The 14,464-nt window shown below is 37.0% G+C and overlaps 1 protein-coding gene across 1 annotated transcript; it reads right to left on the reverse strand.

Moving 5' to 3' along the window:
* Positions 1 to 1,546: 1,546 nt before the first annotated feature.
* Positions 1,547 to 2,266, reverse strand: LOC112721784 (uncharacterized). The gene has a single exon (XM_025772814.1). It carries the CDS (start codon positions 2,264 to 2,266, stop codon positions 1,547 to 1,549), a length of 720 nt encoding a protein of 239 aa, XP_025628599.1.
* Between the last annotated feature and the right edge of the window lie 12,198 nt (positions 2,267 to 14,464).

Raw genomic sequence — 14,464 nt, forward strand, 5'->3', positions numbered from 1 at the left:
GCAGCTTTACCAGTATTTGCAACAGCAGCAGCTTCAGCAGCTGCAGTAGCTTGAGCAATGGCTTCATCGTCAGCCTTTCTATGACTGCAACTTCTTTTAGTATGGCCTTTTGTCCCACAATAGGTGCAAGTATTTCTGTTCAACTTAGTTGCACTTTTTTGTTTTTTACTTCCTGAAGGTTCTTCATCAGCATATTTTCTTCTCTTCTTTGTCAAAGTTCCTGGCTTTCTTTTTACTTTAGGAGCTAGAGGCTTAAGGTATTGAGATTTTTCCCATAATGCTTCTCCTGGAATTGGATTCAATGAGTGCAAGTATGTAGCCTTATAAGAATCCATAGTCAACCATTTGTGACAAAAGTCTTCAGGATCTTTGTTTACCTGTGACAGTGCAGCACATGCGTGAACACATGGCATACCTACAATTTATATGACTCCTTATTACACAATAAGCTCAAAAACATAAATAAACTCATATATTAATCAAAATTTTAAAGTATTTAAAGTCAATGAAAAATCTCATATGAAAAAAATGTACTCCTAATGTACTTTTTATGTACTCCTAATATAAATTATTACCATCGTAAACAAATCTATATATATTAATCACATTTATCGAAGTAACAGTCGGCTCAACAACTAAAACAAATCTATATATATTAATCAAATGTATACAATGACATAAACAAATATATATATTAATCAAATTTTAAAGTACATATGTTAATGAAAGATGCACCTGTTATTTGCCAAAATCTGCAGGTACAGATGCTCTTTCCCAAATCAACAGCCATGTTAGTCGGCCACCCATGAATTTCAAATCTTTCATAGTGTTCATCTCCACTCCAAATAGGAAGCCACTTTCCAGATTCTTTCCTAATCTTTTGTAGTCTGCTATGCTGAACTGGGAGTAACTTGCCTATGTAATTGGCTAATTTCACTTTGTTCTTTGCAATTGATCTCATTGCAAACATCCTAACCTCCTCCAAAAGTGTTATAATTGGCTTTGCCCAATACTCCTTAATCCTAGAGTTAAAAACCTCACATGCATTATTTGTGATGTTATCTATTTTTGGGTCATGCCTAAAGAATGCCTTGGTCCATGATTCCATAGGCCATTTGTCCAAGTAAGCCCATGCTTCTTCACTTCGATTCCGAATCCTTTCCATTTTCTGTTGAAAGCCATGCCTTGTAGTTTCTCTAGCACACTCCCATAGAAGACCCCTAAGTTTCGACTCCTTCCATTTCTTATTAAAGTTTCACCATAAGTGCCAGACACAGAACCTGTGGTGGGCCATCGGTATAACCTCCCGTACTGCTGGTATAAGCCCTGCAGCGCTCAATTTTTTTAATGTCGTGCTTCAAACAGACCCCTCAAAATATATTAATGTACTCCATAAGACCCCTCAAATATTTTAATGAAGTCAATTAAACCTTTCAGCAAGTTCGGGAAATTACATAAAATGAAAATGTTTTACCTTCTGCATGTCTGACATTATGCACCATCCATGATTTGGTTCACCAACATCATCAACCAGTAGCTCTAAAAATCACCTCCAGTTCTCTTTGTTCTCTATCTCCACTATGGCCCAAGCAATGATGTAGACATGGTTGTTAGCATCTTGGCCAACTGCAGGGAGGATTTGTCCTCCAAACAGTGTCTTCAAGAATGCTCCATCTAGGCCGATTAATGGTCGACACCCAGCCTTGAATCCCTTCTTGCATCCGTCAAGGCAAATATATATTTTTTCAAAAATAGGATCTGAATCGAGTTGGGGACTAAAACCGATCTTAATGGTGGATCCATGATTACTCTTAAGAAGGGTCTCTGCATAGTCCCTCAACCTTAAATACTGTGCAGCCGCATCACCATATACAACATTCCGTGCATCTGTAAGGGCTCTATTCAAGGATGATTTGTTCAAATCTAAGTCACATCTTCTCTTGAAATATGTTGCTGCCTCTCCATGTTTCAGGTTTGGATACTTCCTAAGCTTCTTGACTAATTTTCCTGCAAGCCATTTTCTATTTGCAGCTCTGTTTTTGCTCTTTCTGGGACATATATGATCATTATAAAATGTCTTCATCTGCCAACATGTCTCCTCACGATCTTTGCTTGCATAATCCACCCACTTACATCCTCGTTTTTTCCACATACAGATTGCTCTTGCTCTATAGCTCTCATTCCTTCTCCATTTGATCTGCCTCCCCTCTTGTATAGTGAATTCTCTAACCGCTTCAATGAAGTCTTGTTTAGTGTTGAACTTCATTCCTACTTGAAGGTTGCACTCTCCGAATCTAGCTCCCTCATTGAATTATGGGAACACATCATCACTATCATCTGTTGTGTCCTCGTCTTCGCTATTTGGAGGAGTTTTCATCTCTTCAGAGTGCCAGGAATCATTTCCATCCGAATCAGCAAAATATGGATCATAGGCATCATATTCTCCACCTTGGGCAGCAGTTTTATTGCGTAACACTTCTACCAAGTCAACCTCCTCATCAGAGTTCACCATTAGGATATCTTCTTCCAATAGCATTTTTCATTTTTCCTTGCTCCAAGCAGATCCAGGTGCATGTTTCAACTTATGATTCTTCTTCGTCACTTCAAATCCTCCACTGTCAGTCTCAGTTTCAGTTGAGCTATCAATAGGCCCTGGCTTATAAAGAGAGTCTTCAGCACTCTCATATGAATCACTGCTACTACTACTGTCGTCCTCATTGCTATGTTCATTTTGTTGAACTTTAGGTGTTGATATACTAGCTGATCTGGTCACAGGGGGAGTGGATTTCACAGTGGTTGCTTTGGCAGTTTTTGGCTTGTTATTATTTGGTGTGACTTTTTTAGTTGCGGGCTTAGATGACTAGAACTTTGGTTAGGTTTGCTTGACAGTGGTGGGTTTACATAAGTTGGGCTTGGAGATAGTGGGCTTCGTAGTGGTGGGCTTAGATTGGTTGGGCTTGGATGTAGAGGGGGCAGCAGTGGTGTACTTAGATGAGTTAGGCTTAGATGTAGTGGCCTTGGCAGTGGTGAGTTTGGATGAGTTGGGCTTCGATGTAGTTGGTTTAGCTTCATTCGTGGTTGTTGACTTTGTTGGGGCATTAGCTGATGCATTGGGTGGGGGTTTGGTAATTGAATTAGTCTCAATGATGAGCAGATAATTTATACGCTTTTTGGCATTATTTTTACATGGTTTTTAGTATGATTTAGTTAGTTTTTAGTATATTTTTATTAGTTTTTAAATAAAAATCACATTTCTGAACTTTACTATGAGTTTGTGTGTTTTTCTGTGATTTCAGGTAATTTTTGGCTGAAATTGAGGGACTTGAGCAAAAATCAGATTCAGAGGCTGAAGAAGGACTGCAGATGTTGTTGGATTCTGACCTCCCTGCACTCAAAGTGAATTTTCTGGCGCTACAGAAGTCCAAATGGCACGCTTTCAATTGCGTTGAAAAGTAGACATCCAGGGCTTTTCAGCAATATATAATAGTCCATACTTTGCCCGAGTTTAGATGACACAAACTGGCGTTCAACGCCAGCTCCCTGCCCTATTCTGGAGTTAAACGCCAGAAACAGGTTGCAAAGCAGAGTTAAACGCCAGAAACAGGTTACAAACTGGCGTTCAACTCCAAGGAAGACCTCTACACGTGAAAGCTTCAATGCTCAGCCCAAGCACACACCAAGTGGGCCCCGAAAGTAGATTTCTGCATCATTTACTTATTTCTGTAACCCTAGTAACTAGTTTAATATAAATAGGACTTTTTACTATTGTGTTAGACATCTCTGGATGTTTGGTTCTTAGATCATGGAGGCTGGCCATTCGGCCATGCCTGGACTTTATTCTTATGTATTTTCAACGGTAGAGTTTCTACACACCATAGATTAAGGTGTGGAGCTCTGCTGTTCCTCATGAATTAATGCAAAGTACTATTGTTTTTCTATTCAAATCAAGCCTATTTCTTCTCTAAGATATTCATTCACACACAAGAACATGATGAATGTAATGATTATGTGACGCTCATCACTATTCTCACCTATGAACGCGTGCCTGACAATCACTTCCGTTCTACATGCAAACAAGCTTGAATGTGTATCTATTAGCCTTCTGATCTACGATCAGAGTCTTCGTGGTATAGGCTAGAATTATTGGCGGCCATTCTTGAGATCCAGAAAGTCTAAACCTTGTTTGTGGTATTCCGAGTAGGATCTGGGAAGGGATGGCTGTGACGAGCTTCAAACTCGTGAGTGCTGGGCGTAGTAACAGACGCAAAAGGATTACTGAATCCTATTCCAATATGATCGAGAACCGACAGATGATTAGCCGTGCGGTGACAGCGTATCTTGGACCATTTTCACTGAGAGGACGGGAAGTAGCCATTGACAACGGTGATGCCCTACATAAAGCTTGCCATGGAAAGGAGTAGGAATGATTGGATGAAGACAGCAGGAAAGCAGAGATTCAGAAGGAACAAAAGCATCTCTATACGCTTATCTGAAATTCTCACCAATGAATTACATAAGTATCTTTATCATGTTTTATATTTTAATTATATTTTAATTATCAAATATCTATAACCATATGAATCTGCCTGACTGAGATTTGCAAGATGACCATAGCTTGCTTCAAACCAACAATCTCCTTGGGATCGACCCTTACTCACGTAAGGTTTATTACTTGGACGACCCAGTGCACTTGCTGGTTAGTTGTGCGAAGTTGTGACAAAGAACTAAGATTATGAACGTGCGTATTAAGTTTTTGGCGCCGTTGTCGGGGACTGTTCGAGTTTGGACAACTAACGGTTCATCTTATTGCTCAGATTAGGTAATTTTATTTTAATTTTAAGTTTTTTGTTTTTATTATTTTTATTTTCGAAAAATTTTCAAAAAAAAATTATTATTATTCTATGTTCTTCAGAATTTTTAAGAATGAATTCTAGAGTTTCAGATGATGCTTTTATCATCACAGGAGTCAGTTGATTCCCATCAATTTGGCTGTTGTATGTAATGTCCTGCTGAAGCTTGTTCTGCCCTGTCTAATCTCTTTAGACTGAAGCTTTAGACTAACATTGCATGATTTCTGGAATCTTTATTAAAAAATTGAGTTTCTTATTTTCTTTTTCCAAATAATTTTCGAAAAAATGCAAAAAAAAAATTTAACAAAATTATAAAACCAAAAATATTTTGTGTTTCTTGTTTGAGTCTAGTGTCAAATTTTAAGTTTGGTGTCAATTGAATTCTTCTTATTTTCAAAAATTCATCATATGTTCTTTGATGAGCGGATATTTTATACGCTTTTTGGGGTTAATTTCATGTAGTTTTTAGTATGTTTTAGTTAGTTTTTAGTATATTTTCATTAGTTTCTAGGCAAAATTCATATTTCTGGACTTTACTATGAGTTTGTGTATTTTTCTGTAATTTCAGATATTTTCTGGCTGAAATTGAGGGAGCTGAGCAAAAATCTGATTCAGGCTGAAAAAGAACTGCTGATGCTGTTGGATTCTGACCTCTCTACACTCGGAATGGATTTTCTGGAGCTACAGGAGTCCAATTGGCACGCTCCCAATTACGTTGAAAACTAGACATCCAGGGCTTTCCAGCAATATATAATAGTCCATACTTTGCTCAAGGATAGACGACGTAAATTGGCGTTCAACTCCAGTTCCATGTTGCAGTCTGGCGTTAAACGCCAGAAACAGGTTACAAGTTGGAGTTAAACGCCCAAAACAGGTTACAACCTGGCGTTTAACTCCAGAAACAGCCTAAGCACGTGTAAAGCTTAAGTCTCAGCCCCAGCACACACCAAGTAGGCCCCAGAAGTGGATTTCTGTACTATCTATCATAGTTTACTCATTCTCTGCAAACCTAGATTACCAGCTTACTATTTAAACAACTTTTAGAGGGTTATTTTGTACCTTATGACATTTTTAGATTTGAACTTTGTACTCTTTGACGGCATGAGTCTTTAAACTCCATTGTTGGGGGTGAGGAGCTCTGTTGTGTCTCGATGAATTAATGCAATTATTTCTGTTTTCTATTCAAATACGCTTGTTTCTATCTAAGATGTTCATTCGCACTTCAATATGATGGATGTGATGATCCGTGACACTCAGAACCATTCTCAACCTATGAACGCGTGCCTGACAACCACCTCCGTTCTACCTTCGATTGAATGAGTATCTCTTGGATTTCTTAATCAGAATCTTCGTGGTATAAGCTAGAATCCATTGGCAGCATTCTTGAGAATCCAGAAAGTCTAAACCTTGTCTGTGGTATTCCGAGTAGGATTCAGGGATTGAATGACTGTGACGAGCTTCAAACTCACAAGGGTTGGGCGTAGTGATAGACGCAAAAGGATCAATGGATCCTATTCCAGCATGAGTGAGAACCGATAGATGATTAGCCGTGCGGTGACAGCGTACCTGGACCATTTTCACTGAGAGGACGGATAGTAGCCATTAACAACGGTGATCCACCAACACACAGCTTGCCATAGGAGGAACCTTGCGTGCGTGAAGAAGAAGACAGGGAGAAAGCAGAGATTCAGAAGACAAAGCATCTCCAAAACTCCAACATATTCTCCATTACTGCATAACAAGTATTTATTTTATGCTCTTTTATTTTTTGCAATTCAAACTGATAATCATAATTGATATCCTGACTAAGAATTACAAAATAACCATAGATTGCTTCAAGCCAACAATCTCCATGGGATTCAACCCTTACTCACGTAAGGTATTACTTAGACGACCCAGTGCACTTGCTGGTTAGTGGTACGAGTTGTGAAAAGTGTGATTTACAATTCGTGCACCAAGATTTTGCCGCCATTGCCGGGTATTGTTCGAGTTTGGACAACTGACGGTTTATTTTGTTGCTTAGATTAGGAAAAATTTTTCTTTTTGGTTTAGAGTCTTCTATTATTGTTTTTTGTTGAAATTTCTTTTTTAAATCCTTATTTTTTCTTTTTAAATTTTTCGAAAATTTTATAAATTGATAATTGAGTTTTTCTGTTTGAGTTTAGTTTCATATTTTAAGTTTGGTGTCAATTGCATGTTTTTATTTTCTTTTAAATTTTCGAATTTGTGTTCATTGTTCTTTCTTAATCTTTAAGTTGTTCTTGTTTATTTTCCTTGTTTGATCTTTAGCTTTTCTTATTCTGTGTCTTTTCTTGTTTTTCTTGTACTTTTTCAAAATATCAATTTTCAAAAAAAAATCTTTATTTATTAAATACCTTATTAAAACACGTTAAATTTATAGCTCAATTGGTTAGAGCGTTGTGCTTATGTTCTTGGTAATTGGCTATCTTCTTTTAAAAAAAAAACTTTTTCAAAAATAATTTTTCTTTGAATAAATCTTGTGCCAACCTTTAAGTTTGGTGTTTTCTTGTTGATTTTTCTTTAGTTTTCGAAAATTTTATTTTGGTTTTCTAAAAATTTTAAGTTTGGTGTTCTATCTTCATGTTCTTGTTATTCTTGTGAGTCTTCAAAGTGTTCTTGAGTCTTCCTTGTGTTTTGATCTTAAAATTTTTAAGTTTGGTGTTCCTTGGTGTTTCCCTCCAAAATTTTCGAAAATAAGGAACATTAGATCTAAAAATTTTAAGTTGTGTGTCTTTTGTGTGTTTTTCTCTTTCATCATAAAATTCAAAAATAAAAAATATCTTTTCTCTCTATTTTAAAGTGAATTTTCGAAAATTGCTTTTAAAATTCAGATTTCTATTTCAAAATTTAAATTTTTTTTCAAAAATCATATCCAAAGTTTTTCAAATCTTCTTAATTAAGTAATTATTTTAGTTTTAATTTTTTTATTCTTAATTTTCGAAATCTATATTTAATTTCTAGTTATTTTATTTCATTTATTTATTTATTTTTTTATTCATTCTCTTTTTATAAAATAAAAATAAAAATATATTTTAATTGCAATTCACGTCAATTTCCTTTTCTCCATCATGGACCTTAGTGAAAATGAGCAGTCCAGAAGGATTCCGGGGTCATATGCTAACCCCACTACTGCTTCATATGGTAGCAGTATCTGTATACCCTCCATTGGAGTCAGTAGCTTTGAGTTGAATCCTCAGCTCATTATCATAGTGCAGCTAAGTTGCCAGTATTCCGGTCTTCCACAGGAAGAACCTACAGAGTTTCTGACACAGTTTTTACAAATTGCTGATACAGTACATGATAAGGAAGTAGATCAGGATGTCTATAGATTATTACTGTTTCTATTTGTTGTAAAAGACCAAGCTAAGAGGTGGTTAAATAACCAACCTAAGGCTAGCATAAGGACATGGAAACAGCTGTCAGAAAAATTTCTGAATCAATACTTCCCTCCAAAACGGATGACACAGCTAAGGCTGGACATCCAAGGCTTTAAACAAGGAGATAATGAATCTCTTTATGATACCTGGGAGAGATACAGAGAGATGTTAAGAAAATGCCCCTCTGAAATATTTTCAGAATGGGTGCAGTTAGACATCTTCTATTATGGGCTTACAAAGAAAGCTCAAATTTCTCTAGATCACTCAGCTGGTGGATCTATACACATGAGAAAGACAATTGAAGAGGCTCAAGAGCTTATTGATACAGTTGCTAGAAATCAGCATCTGTACCTAAATAGTGAATCTTCTATGAAAGAAGAGGCTAAAACAGTAACTGCTGAACTTAGTCCTGCAGAACAAATTACTGAATTCAATCAGCAATTAGACTTTCTAACAAAACAGCTGGCCAAATTCAAGGAGATACTACAAGACACAAGAATGGCTAATATAAATATGGAGGTACAGTTGAAGCGGAAGAAAGCTACCAAGAGGAAGAGGTTGAAATTGAAGAAGCTTGCAAAGAGGTGGTAATTATCAGAGAAAAGCACAAGGGAGTGGAGCTTGCAATTTCATTAAAAATACCTCCCCCTAAGTTTCCATCATCCTTCACAATATTCAAGTGGGTAAAATTCATATCCCTTAGCTTTCTAATTCCACTTGAATATGGGCTACTGGAGACGGATGGTCAACTTAGAGCTCTTTATAACATTAAGAGTAAGAGGAAGATGGCCAGTGGTAAGAATTGTCTTGCAAGGTTCATTATGGTTGGAAGCTTTAAGTTTAAACGCAAAGGTTGGTATAGAGCTCCATTGAATGGGTCTAGGAAGTTGTTTGGCCGCTTTAGTGAGAATTCAGATTGTTTGCCACCCGGACGGAATCATGATGATCAACAAGAAGACGGGTGCAAAAGCAAGGTTTGGGACCCCGGAATTCATTCCAACAATCAACACTCTTGGGGCCTTGTCACTTGCTTTAACTTACTTGAAGGCTTTCTGCGCCTAGTTTGGGACCCCGGAGGCTGTTGGCATTCCAAACTTTGGTGGAGATTCCTAGATGAATACAAGCATAAGCCACCATAACAGGGAGCTCACCAAATGTCCAACTTAAGGACTTTAACTAAAAGTACTAGGTGGGAGACAACCCACCATGGTATAATCATTCCTTTCTCAATTTTAATTTTATTTCGTTTTGTTTGTTTTTATTTTATTTTATTTTATTTTATTTTATTTTATTTTATTCTATTTTTATTGAACCTGGAATTATTCATAACATCCATATCAGCACTGCATTTGCATCTGCATATTGCATAAAAAAAATTTGAGCACGCGACGCGTCCGCGTCGCAAAGAGATGGGAGACAATATTAATATGAATAGAAAGTTACGTCGGAGCAGTGCTGGAGTCGTGCCAATGGCACAAATCGTCCCACGCGACCGCGTCACCGACGCGACGGCGTCATATGGGAATAATGGCCTACCACGCGACCGCGTGCCCCACGCGGCCGCGTGACCTGGATTTCGACGTAAAAAGGGTGCACAGCCGAAAGTTGTGCTAGAGTGGTGCTGGACTGGCGCTGGACGCACAATCCATCTCACGCGACCGCGTGACCGACGCGACCGCGTCACATCCTACTAACTGGCCACTCACGCGATCGCATGTCCCACGCGATCGCGTCGCCCAAAATTTGGCAATTAATGATTTTGAACAGAGAGTTGTGCGAGCGCGAGGCTGCCCTCGCGCCAGTGGCATAAAACGGGTCACGCGACCGCGTGACCGACGCGACCGCGTCAATCAGTATAAGCGCAAGTCGCGCAACCGCGTGCCCCACGCGTCCGCGTCGCTTGCGCCGCACAGCTTATCCTAATTTGCCAAGTATCTTATCTTTTCTCCCCCAATCCTAATTTTTCCTCCCTCCTTTCTTACTTACTTCTTTTTCCCTTCTTTCCCTTCTCATTCTTCTTATCTTTTATTTTATTTTACTTAATTTATTTGCATATTTCATTCATTGCATCTTACTTTTGTGCATATTTTTTGTTTTCTTTTCTAAATTCATTATTTTTCCTTTGGTGTTAAAATTTTCTTATTTAACTGTTGCATCTTCTCTTGAATTATTTTAGGTGCTTAGTAACTTGTTTTATTCTGGATAGGTAATATTATTTATATCAATGCCAACCTTTTATACCTGTATTACTTTTGCATTGACATGAATTTATATTATCTCTCCTTCCCCACTCTCTTCCCCATTGTTGTACATTTTGTACCACTGCCATGCCATGGCTTCTATTGTTTTCTCACTTGCATGTTGTAGCTACCATGTAATTGAGACCCCAATTATTTGGCATTAACCCACCCATACTGTATTTATTTTCCTATCTTTATTTCTGGGTTACTCTTCTTCCCTTTTTCTTTTAGGATGGCCACCCGAAAGAGAACCGGAAGACGTTTACATGGGGAGACAGGCAAGTCAATCTACACAATCTATAGAAAAAAGCATCAGTTGAAGCCACCCGTCCACTTACACATCTTAGCATGCACCGAGGACGGTGCAATCTTTAAGTGTGGGGAGGTCGATACCAATCTCCATGGGTTAGTACCTTTCTGTTTCAACACCAATGTTTAAATTTTCTTTGTTAAATTAGTTATTGCATGTTTAATTGCATGATTATTTGATTTTGTGCATATTTTACCACTTGGTTGAAGTAATATTTTCTCTTTCAAGAAACCTTTTAGAGCATTTCACTAATTTGAATAAAATTTAATGTTACACTTGTTTGAAGAAATATTATACTGGAACATGGTTTAGAGCTTGAACACACAAAACCTGTGAGATTTTGAGCCTATTTGAATTGGTTGCATTTTATCAACCAATATTTTATTTTTAGTGTGTATTTTTCTCTCTAAAATTGTGATCTTTGTCTTGCTTAACTCTATATTTCAATGGTTTGATGTATGCATGCACTTATATGATTGAGGCCTTTGTTTCACTGAGCTTACATACCCATATGGCCTTACCTTTCATTATCCTTTGCAAACCAATTTGAGCCTATTTTACCCCTTTGTTCTTTACTTTAGCACATCATTAACTCTAAGCAGAAAACAATAATGTCCTTAATTTGAATCCTTAGTTAGCTTAGACTAGTGAGAGTGCTTATGATTTAAGTGTGGGAAATTGGGTTTGGAAATATTTGGTTTGAGAATTGAGTATGTTAGAATTTTCTAAAAATGTGAAAGAAATGTTTAGGACATGTTCATGCATTCAATAAATTAATCATATGCATTGAGAAAAACAAAAGAAAAAAAAGAGAGAAAAAGAAAAGAAAAAGAGCAAATAAGTAAAATGGGACAAAATGCCCCAAAATATGTGGTGAAAGCAATGCATATGAGTTGTACTTGAAATTAGAATGTATGAATATGTGAAAAACATGGTTAATGGACAGTTAGGTTTTGTACTTTGATTACATAGATTGTCTAAAGTTAGGTGGAAAAAGTTTAAGTTAATTAAGGATTTAGATTTTAGTCCACTTGACCAAATACAATCCTACCTTGACCCTAACCCCATTACAACCCTTAAAAGACCTCTTGATTTGTGTATTTGTGCATTAATTTTTTGTTGATTGTTAGATGAAGAGCAAGCCTTAGAAAGCAAGGTTAGTAGAGAATTGAGAGAATCGAACCTAAAAACACTTGAATGATTAGAGTGTATACACTTCCAGTGAGGGTTCGATGCTCGATTCTTTGTTCCCGGCTTTCATGAGCTATCTTCTTCTTGCAAGTCTATTTGTACTTCATTTTTATGATTTGAATTAGTGAAATCCAGTTCATGTATGTTCTTAAAAGATTTGTTTACTTTTAACCAAGTAGATAGAAACATTCTGCATTTAATTGCATTCATATAGATAGGATTGCATTTCATACATTCTACCATTCCTCTTCATTCTTTATAGCTTCTCTTGAGCTTAGCATGAGAACATGCTAATGTTTAAATATGGGGAGGTTGATAAACCACTATTTTATGGTTTATCTTGTGCTCAATTGAGTGAATTTTATCAACTCTTTACCCACTTATTCATACTATTTGCATGGTTTTACATTTGCCTTCCTAATTATGTGCTTTGATTGAAAACATGTTTCTTTGGACTTATATTTGCTAATATTAATCCTCTCTTATTACCATTAGATGCCTTGATATGTGTGTTAAGTGATTTCAGAGATTACAGGGCAGGAATGGCTCAGAGGATGAAAAGGAAGCATGCAAAAATGGAAGGAATACAAGAAGTTAGAGGAATTGCTAAGCTGTCCAGCCTGACCTCTTCGCACTCAAATGGCTATAACTTTAGCTACAGAGGTCCAAACGACGCGGTTCCAGTTGCGTTGAAAAGCTAACGTCTGGGGCTTCGATTTGATATATAATATGCCATAGTTTTCCTGACGCTAGGCGACAAGACCGCGTGACCCATGCGGCCGCGTCGCAGTGACGAAAATCAGCGTGTTTGAATTCGCAACCAGCGAATTCTGGGCTGTTTCTGACCCAGTTTGCGGCCCAGAAAACACAGATTAGAGGCTATAAAGTGAGGGAATGCATCCATTCATGAGGAGGCTTTTCACATTCACAATTTTAGGAGTAGATGTAGTTTTTAGAGAGAGAGGTTCTCTCCTCTCTCTTAGGATTAGGATTTAGGACTTCTCTTAGTTTTAGGAGTGACTCTCAATCCCAGGTTCAATGTTCTTTTTATTTATTTTCCTAATTTAATTTATGAATGTCCATGTCAGATTTAAGTTCTTTTTTGAATGCAATTCGAGGTATTTTCAGATTTAATTTTTCTTTGCTTCATTTATAAATGTTTTTAATTTAATTTAGATATTTTTCCTTTTGGCTTTGGTTAAATAATTGGAGACACTTGAGTTATCAAACTCAGCAAGTGATTGAAATTGGCAGATTCTGATTGGACTAGGATTGCTCTAAAGCTAGTCTCTCCACAGGAGTTGACTAGGACTTGAGAATCAAGCTAATCAGTCCACTTGATTTACCTTCATAGTTAGAGGTTAACAAAGTGGGATTAAAACCCAATTCTCTTCACACTTGATAAGGATAACTAGGATAGGACTTCCAGTTCTAATACCTTGCCAAAAGTTTATTTTACAGTTATTTATTTATTTTATTTGTCATTTAAATATATCTGTGCTCATTACCCAAGCCCCAAAACCCCCAATTTACAAAACTCATAACCAATAATAAGAACACCTCCCTACAATTCCTTGAGAAGACGACCCGAGGTTTAAATACTCGGTTATCAATTTTAAAGGGGTTTGTTACTTGTGACAACCAAAACGTTTGTACGAAAGGACTTTTGAAGGTTTAGAAACTATACTTGCAACGAGGATTTATCCGCAATTTTCTAGACCACGCAAAAGTCCTCTCGTCAAAATGGCGCCATTGCCGGGAAATTGCAAACGTGTGCCTTATTATTGGTTATTGTAAATATTTAAAAAAAATTCAATTTTCAATTTTAAAAATTCAATTTTCAAAATTTAAAATTCAAATTTTAAAAAAAAAATTCAAATTTTAATCTTCAAATTTCAATTTTAAAAATTCAAAATTCAAATTTTAATTTTCAAATTCAAAATTTTGAATTTCAAATTTGCTTTTATTTTTGTTTTTTTTTTAATTTTTATTAACTAACTATGAGTTATCACCCCTCTCGCTTCAAGTTTGATTCCAATGTTGTTGTTAGGAATGGAAACTATAATGAGAACAGGCATCAAGGTTGGAAGAATCAAAGATGGGAGGAGCCACAAGGATTTAATCAACCCTCATGGCAACAACCACCTCCAATGGACTATCAACATCCATTCTGTGATGCATATCAAGGCAATGGCTATGGTGAGCGCTCTTTTGAATATCAAAAACCACCACCATACGCCTATGAACCCCCTCCTCAACATAACTTTGGACCACCAAACTCACAAGCCCCTTTCCGCCATTCACCTCCATATGACCCCAACCCATATCCCCCATACCAACCACCTTACGAGCCATATGAGCCATATATAGAACCACCCCAATTCCAACCCGATTACTCACAAGAACCACCACTTCAATATTCACCATCTCCATATCCATCAATCCAAGAGTACTATGATCCTATTTATGAAAGCC

The sequence above is a fragment of the Arachis hypogaea genome, chromosome 11 (genome assembly GCF_003086295.3).
Source record: "Arachis hypogaea cultivar Tifrunner chromosome 11, arahy.Tifrunner.gnm2.J5K5, whole genome shotgun sequence".
Lineage (NCBI taxonomy): Eukaryota > Viridiplantae > Streptophyta > Magnoliopsida > Fabales > Fabaceae > Arachis > Arachis hypogaea.